Genomic DNA, 15,262 nt, shown 5'->3' on the forward strand with positions numbered 1-15,262 from the left:
GTGAGTCATTGAAGTGAAAAATGTGGCAATGTAGGGACAGTTCTAAGTGACAGTCTTCCCTCATTTCTTACAGCAGCACGTGGAAAAAGCCTAGAAAGTGATTTAGTGTGACTGCTCTGCACACAGCAGGTTGGTCAGGCATCCTGAGCATGGAAAACAGGAGCTGCTGTGACCATACCATGAGCAATCCCACCCCAGGGCCAGCAATGTGTCCCCCTGAAGGCCAGTGCCTGGATTCCTGCTGGCTGCTCTCCAGCACACTCCTGCCCAGCCTGGGCTGGCTCCTGCAGCGCTGGGATGGAGCAGCTCCACACATGCACAGGTTTGCAGAGCTGGAAAAAACAACCCAGCAGATGTTCAGTGCTTCCACACTGTCTGCTGGCAGCCACATGCAGTGTCTTCCTAGTCTCCATTCCTCAGTCTGCAGCAAGACAAGCTCAATTACATGAAATCCAGTGTCCTGGGTGTCTTTAGATACAGTCTGGGGGGCAGGGACAGAAGAATAGCTACAGTAAATAGGATGAATAAAGCAAATCCTCTTACACGTTCAAAGCTATTATTTGAAAGTGGCAAACTGCATTCATGCCTAAGTTTGCATTATTTCAATAACAAGAAAAGGAGTTCCAAGAAATAAGGGAAGTCTGTCACTTCCCAGCCTCACTTTTCTTTAAGAAAAGCCACAAACCCACACCCAGAGACAGGGTTTCTGCAGGGCTTCTGTGGCTTCTGACAGTGCCAGAGCCTCTGCAACTCCTGAGGAAATGTCTTTTTCCTGATGCCCACCTCAATGCTTAGTTTGGTTAATGGATGGAGATAATACACCCAGGAGAACCTCAGACCAGCCCCCAGCAGTAGCTGAACACTTGAAACATATTGAATTACCTGAAGTTACAAGCACACAGCTCTGATCCCCTCCAGGCATAAGGAGGACTTGAAATTCACGGTAATTTTCTTTGTGTGAATAGCAAGGTGAACTTTGCTTTCAATTTCAGTATTTAATACAGGGCAAATATCAGATTCCCTGCAGCTTGGGAGGAGCATGTTTGAGTGTTCATTTAAGTTAAATTACATTTCACATACAAAAAAATACTAAGATAATATTGTTTCCAACATTTACATGCAACATTTACCAAGCTATCTCTATAAAAATTAGATAAAACTATTAATTCTGGGCCAAAATCCAATTATGACTCATTTTTTTCAGGGGCTCCCAGCTTGTCAAAGAGCTTGGTAATAACAATTGTATGTTTCTGAAAGCTGTGACTGGGGAATCCAAAAGCTTAATTATGCTTCCAGTGGTTATATTCTCAGATCCTCAATGTAATAATTAGAAGTGAACATAAGAAATGTAGTAGCTGTGCAATGATTTACACCAACCAGCTGAAAAATCGAGGGTACAGCTCTGTAAGTCCCCAGTGCACACACAGTGCCATGCAGTGCAGTCCCAGCAATGAGAGATTACCTGAATTCGAGCCTAAAATCGGAGAACTGAGCACCCCCACCCCAGGATGAACATCCAGATGGAGATGCCAACATCTTTATCTCATCTGGGCCAGGGTTTCATGCTTCTCCCAACTGCTTTGAAATAGGTACAGTTAAGTCTGTGACCTGTTACAGAAATCAATGCTTTTGCACATTATTTGTGGGCTTAACTGCTTTGCATGTGGTTATCCAGGGGAAAATCAAAGTGTAGGCATTGGTTTCAGTCCACTCCTCTGTGCACAGTGAGGGGCTGGAGAACACACTCTCTCAACTACAGCCTCACAATCACATCTTTTCACTCTTTGGCCACTCCCCAACATTCTTTCATTTCTTATCCTCTTCCCCCATCATCCCCTCTTCCTATGCCTTTTCCCATAAATTTTCTTTTTTTCCTTGTGGTTTCTCTGAGGCATTACATCCCAAGCCCCCAGCCCAAAGGACAGCCCTTGGCAGCACCACAAGGCAGCAGTGGTGTTGCAGGAGAACGCTGCCACAGAAGACAAGGAGACACTTGCTGGTGCTTTCTGGTTTTATTAAGAGCCCCACAGTCAGGTAGAGGTGCTAAGCTAGTGTCACCCTGCCTGCCCCAGTGTCCCCAGAGGGGGAATATTGGGGCGGGTGGGTCACTTGGCAGAGCCCTGGGTGTCACAGTGTGGTCCCTGCCACTTGTCGTAGCACTGGCAGCCGAACCCCTTGGCCAGCTTGGCGATGTCCTGCGCAGGCTCCAGGCTCTGAGGCAGCAGCCAGGGTCTGCCAGCACGGGGCTGGATGGCGAAGCGGGAGGGGTCGAGGTGCAGGAAGCGCTGCTGCTGGTCCCGGCGCACGCAGCGGCCGCGGCCGGAGCACAGGCTGCGGCTGCACAGCTCAGCGCTGGCTGTCACGTTCACAATGTAGTGGCCCAGGGGCCCCTCCACGTAGTCCTTCAGCCTCAGGCACGTCTCCTGCAATGGCACTGGGTGTCACGGCCCTGCACAGCTGGGGCACTGGGGGTACTGCTGCCACCACCTGCACTCACCTTGGAGGCGCTGTAGTCCAGGCTGCCCCAGAGGATGATGCCAGCAGCACCCTGAGCCGCGCTCTCCCCGATGGTGCTCATCAGCTCCTCCTGCACCACGGGGAGAGAAGTCAGCAGTGCCCAAAGCCCTCACACAGCCCCAGCAGAGATAAAGACTCCCTGGTGCCAGCCCACCAGCCTGAGAGGTGCCCACTATCCCACATCCCCATCACCTGGGAGAGGAAGTCCAGAGTGTACTCGAAGGCGATCTGGGAGTAGGGCAGGACGGGGATGCCACTGCCGAGGATCCCGCGCTGGACAGCGAAGGCCTCGGCCACGCGGTGCCGCACGAAGGGGAGCACGTAGTCCGTGCCTTTGAGGCGGAGGGGCAGGTAGATGCTGGGGTAGAGCGCCCGGCTGCCCCTCCAGAGCCAGGACAGATTCCTGTTCCTCTGCCGCTCCACATCTGGGCACGTCGCGTTGTAGGGCAGGCGATCAAAGTCATTGTTGTAGCAGTTGGGGAAACCATAGAAGCCCCAGTAGGCACTGGGACGGAGGCTCTTGCCCAGCCACAGGGTCTTGTTCATGAAATCGCAGGCGCTCTTCTTAAACTGCTGCTTGGCCACCTCCTCCACCTCCTCGGGAGGCCACTGCGGGTGCTGCTGCTGCACCAGCTCCTCCGACTTCTGCCGGTAGATCTCCATGGAGTCCCAGTTGCGGACCCACAGTGGGCGCCATTTCTCCCAGTCGATGACAGCCAGCCCACTGTAGTCAGGGCTGGGCAGGGTCACCTTGATGTCCTGGGTGGCTTGGTGGATGTGAGCCTCCAGGCTGGAGTTCTGGGGGAGCCCCCCATTCACTGGCAGCCCCTCAGATGTGTAGTAGGGGTAGAGACCCATCTTGTCACTGTAGAAGAGGGTGATATTCTGCCCGGTGAAGGATTGCTGGTCATTGGCCAGCACATCAAAGACCTCCAGGCTGAGGGTGACATTGTAGTCCTTGGCGCAGCGCTCAGTGGGGATGTTCCAGATGGTGACAAAGGGGCGGCTGACGAGGACAGGACCGGGTCCCCCAGCACGGGCCAGGGCAGGCAGGAGCAGCAGGAGGACCCAGCAGGACCATGGTGATACCATGGTGCTGCTGTGCTCAGGGTGAGTCCTGGAGCTGCCTGGGGAGAGCTGAGACCTGGGCAGACCTCGATGCTTTTATCCCCAAGCGGTGCAGTCACCCAGGGCCACCTCTTCCACCTTCTCAAAGTCCCCGAATTTCTCAGCGGCCCGGGAGCGGGACAGCAGCGTTAGCCCCGCGTAATGAGCGGCGGCAGGCTCGGCTGGAAAGGAATGCGCAGAGTCAACACCCCATGACTGGCCGGCGGTGAGTGGGCTGGAAAGACAGACACGGCCGGGCGGGGGGAGGAAGGTCACGGCGATGGAGGCGGGCTGCGCCGGGCGGGCGCCGCTCGGGAAGTGGAGAACGAGGCCGTGGCCCGGCGGGAGGAGCGCGCTGCCGGCAGCGAGCGCACGGCACCGGGCAGCACCCGGCGCGACACGGGACACTCCCGCCTGGGCACCGCGGCCACAGGGGCACGGCCCGGGGCCACGCACAGCACGGGACAGCAGCCACAGAGAGCGCGGCATGGGGCGTGGGCAGGGAGGCGGCTGTGCCACGCGGGGCCGCTCCATGACCACGGGCACCCCTCGGGACAGCGGAGAGGCTGCTCGGGCACAGGCAGTGTCGGGGACGGGAACCACGCCAGGGCACCGCTGGGGGACCCTCGAGGCACGGACAGCGGAGCTCAGGGACGCTCGGGCACAGGTGTCCCCGGTCCCGCGGGGCTGAACCTACCGGCCGTGGCGCACAGCGCGGTGTCCGCGCACGGTGATCCCGGACCCGGGGGCTCCCGCCGCGCATCCCGGGCGCTGCCCGGGGCTGGGGAACCCCGCCGGGGGCGGGGCAGGGCGGGGCCGCACGCAGCCTCCACATGGGTGGCCCGGCCGTGGCTGCCCACGCGGCTCCGGCCGCTCCAGCCGCTTTCCCGAGCGGAGCAGCTCCCGACACCGCAGAGCTTCCCCCGAGCTGCACACCAACCAACACTCACCGCTTCCCGCCGCTTGTGTCCAAGAGATGAGTGACCCGTACCCGCCTCGGCTCAAACCAGCCCACACCTCTCAGTCTGACCAGCTTTATTCGAGGTAAAGCACTTCAGTGTGGGGCAGCACACGGGGGATCAGCACCACGCAGCACCCGCTCCCCGCCCCCGTGTCCCTCTTGCCCCCATCCCTCTCCTTACAACAGGAGAGGGGTCCCCCTCCTCCCCCCATCCCCATGAAGGGCACCTGCACTGCAGCAGGGTGGTAGAGTTGGGGCAACCACACAGCTGTCCCCCCGCACCACCACAGTGAGAGACAGCCCTCCACAATTAGCTGCCTGCCAGGCAGGGTAGGGATATCTTAAATAGGCTCCTCCTACACCGCCACAGAAAGGGGCAGCTCAGTCCAGGGGCGGGTAGCACCAGCTTGCAAGCAGCAGGAGCACCCCAAGTCCCAGCGGTGCCAAAGGGCCAGGGGCAGCACTGCGGGGGCCAGCGCGGGTCTGGCAGCCGCTGCCCTGCCAGCCCTGGTAGCAGTGGCAGTGAAAGTGGGTCCGTAAGAAGAGTATGTCAGCAGAGGAGAGCTGGCCCTCGGCCCAGAAGAGGGGGCGCTCGGGGTGATCAGCATCCCGGCGCCGCAGCTGGAAGTTGGTAGAGTTGAGGTGGAGGAAGACATCAGCATGGCTGTCCTGGCGCAGGCAGCGACCCCGGCCCTGGCACAGCGCCGTGCTGCAGAGCTCTGCTGCTGTCGTGACATTCACTACGTAGCGTCCCAGGTCCCCCTCCAGGTAGTTTTTCATCAGCTGGCACAACTCCTAGGGAAAGGGAGGCACCAGGGTGTGATCCAGGGAGAAGTACCTCAGATGGAGAGGACAGCCCAGCTACTGGTCCTCACGTGGGAGCAGGTGATCCCTCCACCCCTCTACCTCCCACACTGATCCCAAACTTACCCGGTTTTTGGTGTCAACTGCATCACCCCACAAAATGGCCCCAGCTGCACCCAGTGCTGCGCTCTCTCCGATGGTGGAGATCAGGTCTGGCTGTGGGGACAGGGTCTGGTTAGTGCCCACAGATCCCATGCGGCACCCACAGCCCCAGCACAGTGTGCTCCAAAGTGCCCCTTGCAGGATCAGGGGGACAAGACCCGATCCCTGCTCCAGGGAAAAGGGACTGTCCCAACAACTTGGGGACAAGGCTTCCCAAAACTGCCCTCCTCCTCAGGGGCTAAGGCAGCACAGCACAGGGGCTGTGAGCTCACACACCCCAGGGTTCCAGCTGCCAGGACCCGAGTCCTGCAGTACTTCCCTGGTGATAGTCACCATTGGTGCCAGTCCTGCTGCCAGACATCCCATCCATAAGGAAAACAGTTCGTGGCACCCCACCATCCAGCCTAGAGAGGGGCTGAGCTGAGGCACTAGGAAAGGAAGCACCAGCCACCAGCTCCATTCCCAATGGTGCCACTTCTCACCCCATGGAAACAGCTGAACCATGGGGTGCCAGTAACACCCGTGAGTGCAGACAGCAGCCTCCAGAGCCACCCTGCTCCAGGGGAAGCAAGGTGCAATACACAGGCAGAGGAACCACCTCAGCTGACCCCAAAGCCCAGATGCCCAGGAGTGGAATGAGGATGTCCCAGTGGTGCAGCCCTACCTGGCTGAGCACATTCAGCTTGCGGATGTAGGTGGGCCGGGTGTAGACAAAGACAGGCAGGGAGTAGTCGTCGTGGTGCTTCTGCGAGATGCGCATGGCCTCCATCACCCGCGCCCGCACGAACTTGCGGCTGTTGGGAGTGGAGTCCAGCAGCGGGTCGAGGTAGATGGAGGGGTAGAGCGCCATGCTCTCGTTCCAGAGCCACTTCAGCTGGTCATTGCGAGACTTCTCCACATCTGGGCACTGCCCGGTGTAGCTCTCCTTGTTCTTGCTGTAGTCGTGGTTGTAGCAGTCAGGGAAGAGGTAGAACCCCCAGAGCTGTTTGGGTCGGAAGCTCTTGGCCGTGCGCAGGGTTCTCACCATGAACTCCTGGGCGGCCGACTCGAACTCAAACGCTGCCTGCTTGTTCACCTTCTCAGGGGGCCAGGTGGGCTGACGCTGTGCCACCAGTTCCTGTGATGCCTCCCGGTAGATATCCTTGGGCTTCCAGTTGCGAGCCCAGACAGGCCTCCACTCCTCCCAGTCGATGACGGCCAGCCCTTCTTTGGTGGGTGAGCGGATGTACTTGTTGATGCCCTCCTGCAGGCGGGCAAGGTGCTCAGACAGGCTGCTGTTTTGGGGAACACCACCATTGACGGCCACACCTTGATGGGTGTAGTAGGGGTACAGCCCCAGGCGTTCCTTGTAGAAGATGGTGAGGTTCTGCCCCACGAAGCCCTCGTTGGGGGAGGCGTACAGGTCGAAGATGCTGAAGTCGAAGGACACCTGGAAGCGGGGCTTGCAGTCCTGAGTGGGCACATTCCAGGCCACCAGGAAGGGCCGGCGGGTGAGATGGGGGGCGGCCGACGGCTTCTCGGGGGGCTGCCGGGCCAAGGCCAGCAGGGCCAGCCAGGGCACAGCCACCGCCGCCGCGCAGCCCCCGCGCATCCTGCCCGGCGGGACCTGGGGCGGCGGGAGGCGAGAGTCAGCAGGGGGAGCCGGCCGGAGGGGGTGCAGGTAGGGGCCGATCTGCCCGCACCCCCCAAGGCAGAGCCTGATCCAAGTCCCCTCCCGGGGCAGAGAGCTCCCGGGGAGTGCGGGCAGAGCTCCGGGTGGGGGCTGGTTCTCGGGAATCCCGGTCCCAAGCGGCTTCGCCCGCTCGTGCTGCCCCGGGTGCCGGCGCGCCGCCGCCTTTGTTCGAGCCGGGCAGACAAAGCGCCGGGGCGCGGCCCCCGGCGGCCCCGCTCCGCTCCCGCTCCCCGCGCGGCTCGCACCGCGCCTCAGGCCATCCCCCGCCGAGGGCTCCTCCAGCACCGCCGCCTCCCCCCCGCCGCCGCTTTTAAACCTTCCGGCACGCACCACCCGCGGGGGTGCCGGCCCCGCCCCCGCCGCGCCGCGCCGGGTGCTGACACTGACCGTCGCGGGGCCCCGGGCTCCGGGCTGGCGGCGAAGCCCCGCCGCGCACGCACACCTCCGTGAGACCGCCGTACCGGGCACCGGGCACCGGGGAGTCGTCCCCCTGTCCCGCCGCGGTTGGTACGGCCCGGGAGGACCCGCCCCCCCACGCGGCGGAAGGGGGCCGGGCGGGGCCGCGGTTGGGGCCGGCAGGGGGCGCCCTGGCTGGCGGGGCTGAGGCGGCTGAGGGGCCCGGGGGGTTCCCCGCACCTCGGTGACAGCGGGACCGGGCTGTTCCCAAGGGGGTGGAGGTGGTCTCGGGGGTGGTGCTGTCCCCTGGGGGGTGGTGGAGTCCAAAACTATAGTGACCCCAGATTGGTGGTGACGTCAGGATGCTGTCCCCAGGTGGTGGTAACCCCAGGGCGGTGTCCCCGGGATCATCATCACTGCAAAATGGGGACTCTGGAATTCTGGTGACCCCAGGATGTACACCAGGATCATGTCCCTAAACAGTTGGTGATGACTCCAGAGTGCTGGTTCCTCAAGGTGGTGGTGACAGCAGCAGAGCAGTGTCCCTGCAGCAGCAGTGTCGCCAGGACGGTGGTGACCCCAGGGCGGTGCCGTGCCGGACAGGACATCCTGTGCAGGGCTAGGGCAATCGGTGCTGCTGACTCAGCCGTGGCCCCGTGGGTTTCCTGCCTGGAGATGACAAGGGGGGCCACGGGTGTAACAGGGCTGGGGGAGCTTCCTTCCCAGAGCACCGCTGAGGCTCCAGCCGGTCCCCTCTGGCAGGCGACAGGGCAGGCAGGGCTCAGGGACCAGCCGTGTGGCAGTCCCCCGCTGCTGTGACCAGGCTGGCCCCGTTGGGCTGAGGCCATCGGGGTGCCCCGCGCAGGAAGCGCCAGGCTGCGAGGGTGTGTCGGGGCCGACACGGGAAGGAAGCGGGATTGAATCTACGGAAGTGCTCCCCAGCCACCCGGCAGCTCCCTAAGGATCAGGCGGGAGCACCAAGCCCAGCACTGTTCCGTGTCAGCTCCTGGTGCCGCCAGTGTCAAACCCTGGCCCCAGGCACCTGCAGCTGGCTCCAGTTAGTGGCACCACTAGGGTGTCAGCTTTTGTGTTGAAGGTCCCACCGAGAGGGTGACAGCCCTGCTCGGGATGAGCATTGCATCCAGGCCAGCCATTCCAAATCCGGGCTGCACCCCACAGCTCGGCCTGGCCTGCAGGCAATGCCAGGCACTGGCTGGGAGAGGGGCTGGGAAGGTCAGCTGCTGGCCGGGCGTTGGCTGCCAAAACCCTTGGGAGAGATTGTGGGGAGCCAAGAAGTCCCAGCGCTGCAGGCGCTGCCCTTCCCCTCTGGGCAGTAAACAGGCTCCCTTGGCCAGCAGCTAAAATTTTCCATCCTCCTCTTGCGAAGGTGTCCAGCCCCACCGGCAGTGGGGTGGCCAGAGGGGTCACAGATTTCCACTTCTGGGAGGGCTGGAAGTGCTAAGTGTGACGCAGATTCTCACTGCCGTCCCCTCAGCGGGAGCACTTAACGTGGTTTCCCTCCTTCCTTTCCACCGAGTGGACTTGCTTTTGGGAAGGGGTAGCTGGGTAGATCCAGCCTCGCTGAGCATGAAATCATTCCCAGAGTGTAGAGGGGTGCAGGATGGCAGTGGCAGGCAGCAGCCAGGGCAAGCTGAGCAGGTGAGCTGCTCCAGGCAGGCAGCAGGAGGATGGGAATCCCTCATGGATGGCAGATAACGGGCCATGAGTCACAGCCACTCGTGCCAGACAGGTCTGGCAAGGTGTGAGAGGAGGTCGGCTTGGGGATGGAGCAGCCATGAAGCCAGGAGGAGACATCGGCACCTGCCTTCACTCTAGGCTGGGGGCTCTGGCCATGGCCCTGCCCCATGGGCAGCAGGAGGGGACTGTGGTGGCCCTGGCAGACACAGAGATGGTCACAGTGCCATAGCCTTGTGTAACCTCACCGGGCTGTATCACCCTGCACAGACACCCAGTTCCCCTGTAAGCCACCAGGATCCATCCATCCCTCCTGGAGCTGGGTCCCTATGGATGGATGAATGGACCAGAGCCTGATCCCCCCGAGACTGGAGGGCTGGCAGGACACACTGCACCACTCACTCTCATGACAGCTTTCACCAGCGGCTCATTTCCGAGCCGGCTTGTGCGGAGGAAATGATGAGAGGTGACTCTGGCTGCAGAAAAACACTTGCAGGGCTGTCAGGGACAGGACGGGAGAACAGTGAGATCACACTTGCCCCACGGACAGCCGGCAATGCTCGAGGGACGGGCGGCATCCCGGCACAGGGTCACGCCGGCTCCACAACGTCAGGGCCCCGTGATTTATGAGGCACTGATTTGGCAGGGCAGGCGAGGAAGGAGCGCACAGGTGGATCCTCCCCCGCGCGGGGCTCGGGCGGAGCCATGGGAAGAGTCAGCTTGAGGCTGGGCTGCCTGTGAACCTCGGGGCCTCAGGCCTCCAACCCCACACAGGAGCAGACAGAGGCCTGGCTCCAGCCCTCGGGAATGAACAAGGAAATGACATATACTTCACATTAGTGATATATTTAAAAGACGTCACGGCAGCTACAAGTAGAGAGTCACAGCCTGACAAAGCCACCAACTCCTGCCAGCCTGGAAATGTCTGTGACTCTGGGGTCCTTCACCATCAGCTCAGCCACACATGCATACACACGCCCTTCCCAAAAAATGGGGCTCGAAATGCTGGCAGCAAAGTACAGCTGCCTGCCTCAGTAAGACAGCTCTGGGACTTGTGGGCTCTACAAATAATTTTATTGAAATTTAACAAAAGTGGACAGATGCACTGGGAGGAAGGACCATAAGTAGTGTACATTTCCCAAACCCATGAGTCCTACCCACACACTAGAGAAGCAAGGAGCCTAGTGTGTACGATTCGGCTACACATCCACAGGGGAAAGCACAATGTTGCACAGAAATTGTAAAAAAAAAAAAAAAAAAAAAAATCAAATGGAAAACTTTATCTCTTTTTTTTTTTTTTTTTTTTTTTTTTTTGCTTGCTCCAACACCACAGTGGACACAGATACTATTTACAGTGACCTTCACATTTTTAAGATCCCTCCAGGTGCTCCCACGGCCCTGCTGCTGCAGGATTGCTGGGGTCCTGGGGGCTGGCTGCTGTGGGGACCAGCCTGGGAAGAAGCAGGGCAGGATGCAGCTTGTTGGCAGCCTGCAGAGGTTCACTGCCACTCTGGTGACACTGAGGGGGTAGAAGGGTGGGAGAAGGCATGGATTTCAGGGAAGCATGTTTAATATGCTGGGAGAAGGATGGACAGCCTATCAGAAAGGACAAAAGCATCCTTGCTAAGCTGGTCATAGTCTCTGCCCCCTCCCCCAGGTCTGGGCCATGCCTTGCCAGCAGATTTTTGGCTGGTAGCCAGGTGAGGGGCTCCCCACTGGGACAAGCAAACAGTGCCAACCCCCTTCCCACTCCTCCTCCTCCTTCCCCCATGCCCAAGGCAGGGTCGGTGCAGCTTCCAGTGCCCTCAAACAGCAGTGGGGCAAGGCAGCACAGACAGCGTGGCCACGGTTTTCTCTCCTCTTCCTGGGGACAGCAACTCCTGCTCTCCTGTGGAGCCCACGGGATGCCCTTCCCAGGTTGCTCCAGCCAGGGAGAAACTCAAGAGCAGGTAGTGCAAATAAGAAACACTTCAGTGAGGGATTGTTTTAAGACAAGACTTTCAAGCAAGCAGAACAAAAGATGTCGAAAGACGCGCCCAGCATCACAGTGTAGACAAGCCCTGCCCTCCCACTTTCCTGCCTGGTGGCAGCCAGCACATCCATTTCACCCTGTGTGCTCGCTCCTGCTGATGAGAACCGTGGGTGAGGGACGTGAAGGGAAGAGGTGGTGACAGGAAGACAGCAACAGCCACATCGCTGTTATCTCCCCGAAGCGGGAATGTGGCCCCGCGCCCGGCTGGCTCTCAGTGGACGCGGAGATGGATACATCCAACATAGACATTGACAGGGCTGGCAGCCAAGTGCCAGCAGCTTAAATTAAAAATCGAGGTAGCAAACATCTGAAGTGCTTAGAAAGTAAATAAGTTCTGGAATGAAAGAGGAGGAAAGCCACGCTGGCTGCTGTGGGGAGTAGGCTCTGACCCACTTTAAAGCTGTGCCTGCTGCTGGTCCTCCTCTGCCTGCCCGGTCTGGGCACAGCCGAGCAGGGAGGCAGGGGCTCCTCCTGCTGCCAAGGGGCATTTGGGGTCAGGCCTTTCCCTCAGCAGCTGGACACACGCAGGGGTGAGAGGTTCTTCGGTGCGGCCAAGACCTCGACCTTCTCAGGTGGGAGGAAAGAGGAGAAAAGAGCAGGACCTTCCGAGGTGGGGCAGAAAGCCTCCCTTTAAAGTGCATCGCATTTCTCCTCCTGCCACCAGCTGGGATGCGGGAGGAACCACAGTTCACATCGCCAGGGAGATTTCCAAGCTGGGGCAGGTAACGCCAATTGATTGTTTCAGGGGCACAGAGAAGGAAGAGAGGATTCATTTCCTGCTTGGCTCATCGAGGCCCAGCCTACAGGGAGGTATGTTCAAACAGCAGCGGGGCTGAGGGAGCTGCCCAGCAGCCCAGCCCTGCAGCAGGTGAGGGACGGTGCTCAGCAGGAGCCAGTGTGACAATGGGGGAGGCAAGTCTGCTGCGGAGCTGGGACCTTGCTGCCACCAGCAGTGGCCAGGGAGCTGCAGAGACCTCCAGCAGGCAGCAGCAAAGCCAACCTCCCCAGCGCTGCCATAAGTGGGGAAACACAGTGGGGGAAGAGACTGAGGTCTAAGAGAGCGGCATCTGATCTCCATCCCCTTCCCGAGAGGAGAGCAGCAGCCAGCCTGATGTGCTTTGAGACCCCTCAGCCTGCCCTGTTTATCCTCCATCAACAAATCCACACACAGGAGCATCACATCACACTGGTGTCAAAGGGACATGCTGCAACACTGGCCATCTAACCTGCGGGCCCCAGGGACCTCAGGGTGCAGGGCAGGGCGTTACTGTGCCCTGGCTCTCCCTGGGCCGCGTACCTGAGAAGCAGGGGGCTCTCTCTGGTGAGAAGTGCAGGCTTGCTCTCCCTTTCACAGCTCAATCACAGCAGCTTGTTTGCAGTTCCAGTTATCCATCAAACGTCGGCTAGAGGCTACAAAAGGTATTTTAGTCTTCTGACTCAAGCGAGGATGTTTTTAAGCAGTCGTTGCACAGAGTCACCCATCTCCTGCAAGGGCCTGCTCCATCCTGCCTCACCTCCAGGCGAGGGGAGAGTCACCGTCCCACCACACGCCTGGAGTCCTCCTCGGTGGGAACTCGATGCAGCCTGGCCCGGCGAGGCTGGGGGTGGTGGGGCAGGGCATCGATGTCTGGGACTCACACCTCGCAGATAATCACCGGGAAATCCACGTGAATGCGAGGATGCTCTAGCTTCACTATGCCCTGAAAGAAGAGTCAAGAGTGGTGAGCAGAAGGGACAGCCAATCAACATCCCTGAGCCCTGCCAGTCACCCAGGGACAGAGAACGCTGTGCCCTCGAGGAACCGGAGGGAGCAGGGTCCATAAACCTCCTGTGACACCAGGTATGCCTGAGCAGCAGCACGCAAAGCACCAGCACTTTGCCCTTCGCACTTGTCCCTGGAGAGCTGAGGGCAGCATGGCTGGCTGCCACACATGGCAGGGCGAGAAAGGAGGGAGCTGCTCTGCCAGGCACTACCCGTGCAGCAGCTGGTGCGTGACTGGCAGATATTGGCTGTCTGGGCTTTTCATCCGGCACCTTTCATTCACGGGATTTAGAAGAATGAAAAGAGCTCTCTGAGAGAATGCAGCCGGGGCAGCTGGCGCACAAGAAAAGCGGCTTTCTGTGCAGAGGGGAGGCTGCTGAATGCACACTCCCTCCACACCAGTCACAGGAACCGTTCCCATGCTCCATCTGAGCCTTCTCCTGTTACAGCACCAGGAGGAGCAGTTGGCAGGGGGGGGCTGGGGCAGGGGTGGGAGCAGGGGCTCAGGGCTGGGCCTGCACCCGCAGAACCAGAGCAAAGCCTGCGCCAGCAAAGGACTGTTCAGTGCTGGTAGCTGCTCTCTCCAGCTCAGCTGAACTTTCCAACTGGGTGAGTTTCAACTCACATCAACGAGGAATCAGTTCCACAGGCCAAACCTGCCTCTGCTAGAATGCTAGCCTGGGAAGCAGCACCAGATCCTTCTGTCCATAACTGCCTGCTCAGCACTCAGAGGGGTCCCATCCTGCTGAGAGGCTGCCCATTCCTCAGAGCACACTGAAAGCTCACCCCAGGGGCTCACTACAGCCATGCCTTTCTGCTTAATTAGGGGCTCTCTCCAGCCCTGGTTTGATCTGCCCTTTCCTCCATTTATGCCCCCAAAAGATTCCCTCCATGCAGGCTCTGCTGCCCCTGCACCATGATCCTCACCTGACATCCCAGACCCTGCCCAGCTCCACACTACTTGCTTATTTAAAGAGGAGACTTTTCCACTGAAGAGCAAAGCACAGAGCTGTCAACACTGCTGAGCAGCTGGAGGGGACGTGCTTACTCATGTCAGCAGCTGATGGGCTCTGGCTGCTGCTCCCCAACACAAGATCTGGCCCTCCACAGTGACATGACACTGGCTGAGGCAGCACAGCACCCTACACCTTGTGGAAGGTGCTTGGTAATGAGACACCGTGGCCAAGCAGGGCTGCCTGTCACTCTGTGCCCTACAACACACACTCAGCTGAGCTATCTTCCCCTGCCTGGCAGCTCTGAAAGGCTCACGCACTGCTTCTCTCCAAAAAGGGCAGCTGGAGGGTGCCACCAGCTCTCCCTTTCCTGTCATAGCCTCAGGTGACACTGGCGTGAGCCAGGACACACGGGAATCATGGCTCAGAGGCAGAAACTGGGAGGAGGAGAGAGCCTCCACTTCTGCAGCAAGAAGATGCCCTGAGGGAGATGGCTCCTGTAAAGTCCGGACTTCAAGTGTCACCGTGGCGCTTTGCACTCGCTTTCCCCCACCCTTCTCCGCACGTTACCTGAGGTATCAGGTTCTTGTGAATCCTCTTCAGCTTGGCGCGTTTCCTCCCGTTCTTGGTGACGATTGTCTCCTCGTAGAACTCGTGAGCAAGATCCCCGTCCTCATCGTAGTACATGGAGCTGCCGAGAGGAGAGGGGAGGCGTTGGGGTGAGATCCTGCGGGCCCTGCCGGCTCCCTGCGCCCCGAGCCGGGCCGGGGGCTGGGGCAGGTCGGTCCCCGCTCCCCTGGGAACTGCAGCGACCACCCGCTGCCGGCGGCTCCTCCCGAGCCCCGCGCCGCGCCCGTGCGGGGCCGGCCCAGCGGCAGCGCCCCCCGCCCACGGCAGCCGCCCCCGCGCCCGCGTCTCACCCGCGCCGCGTGAACACGAAGGGGGTGGCGGCGCGCGCGGCCCGCGCCCGGGCCAGGGCCTGCTGCCCGCCGGGGCCCTCGGGGCCGCCGCCGCCCGCCGCCGGGGTGGCGAAGGGCCACAGCCCCCGCGACTTGGAGCCGCTGGCGCCCATGGCGGGCGGGGGCGGCGGCGGCGGGAGCCGGGCCGGGGGGTTAAGGGACGGGGGCGGCCCGGAGCCGCCCGGCGACACCGACCGAGCGCCGCCTGCGCCGCCGCCCGCGCCACTTCCGGCGCCCGCGCC

General features: G+C 60.5%; 3 protein-coding genes across 3 annotated transcripts; all 3 read right to left on the reverse strand.

The window, feature by feature from the left end:
* Positions 1 to 1,997: 1,997 nt before the first annotated feature.
* On the reverse strand, positions 1,998 to 4,548 carry HYAL1 (hyaluronidase 1). The gene is made up of 4 exons (XM_056501744.1): positions 4,322 to 4,548; positions 2,710 to 3,806; positions 2,498 to 2,587; positions 1,998 to 2,423 (listed from the first exon to the last, which is right to left on the reverse strand). Exons 2-4 carry the CDS (start codon positions 3,607 to 3,609, stop codon positions 2,106 to 2,108), a joined length of 1,308 nt encoding a protein of 435 aa, XP_056357719.1. The 5' UTR covers positions 3,610 to 3,806; positions 4,322 to 4,548; the 3' UTR covers positions 1,998 to 2,105.
* Positions 4,549 to 4,644: 96 nt separating this feature from the next.
* On the reverse strand, positions 4,645 to 7,503 carry HYAL2 (hyaluronidase 2). Its single transcript, XM_056501743.1, has 3 exons — positions 6,216 to 7,503; positions 5,516 to 5,605; positions 4,645 to 5,380 (listed from the first exon to the last, which is right to left on the reverse strand). Exons 1-3 carry the CDS (start codon positions 7,140 to 7,142, stop codon positions 4,967 to 4,969), a joined length of 1,431 nt encoding a protein of 476 aa, XP_056357718.1. The 5' UTR covers positions 7,143 to 7,503; the 3' UTR covers positions 4,645 to 4,966.
* A 2,863-nt stretch (positions 7,504 to 10,366) lies between these two features.
* Positions 10,367 to 15,246, reverse strand: TUSC2 (tumor suppressor 2, mitochondrial calcium regulator). Its single transcript, XM_056501747.1, has 3 exons — positions 14,982 to 15,246; positions 14,632 to 14,752; positions 10,367 to 13,046 (listed from the first exon to the last, which is right to left on the reverse strand). The coding sequence occupies exons 1-3, from the start codon at positions 15,131 to 15,133 to the stop codon at positions 12,981 to 12,983; spliced, it is 339 nt and encodes a 112-aa protein (XP_056357722.1). The 5' UTR covers positions 15,134 to 15,246; the 3' UTR covers positions 10,367 to 12,980.
* Between the last annotated feature and the right edge of the window lie 16 nt (positions 15,247 to 15,262).

The sequence above is a fragment of the Oenanthe melanoleuca genome, chromosome 12 (genome assembly GCF_029582105.1).
Source record: "Oenanthe melanoleuca isolate GR-GAL-2019-014 chromosome 12, OMel1.0, whole genome shotgun sequence".
Lineage (NCBI taxonomy): Eukaryota > Metazoa > Chordata > Aves > Passeriformes > Muscicapidae > Oenanthe > Oenanthe melanoleuca.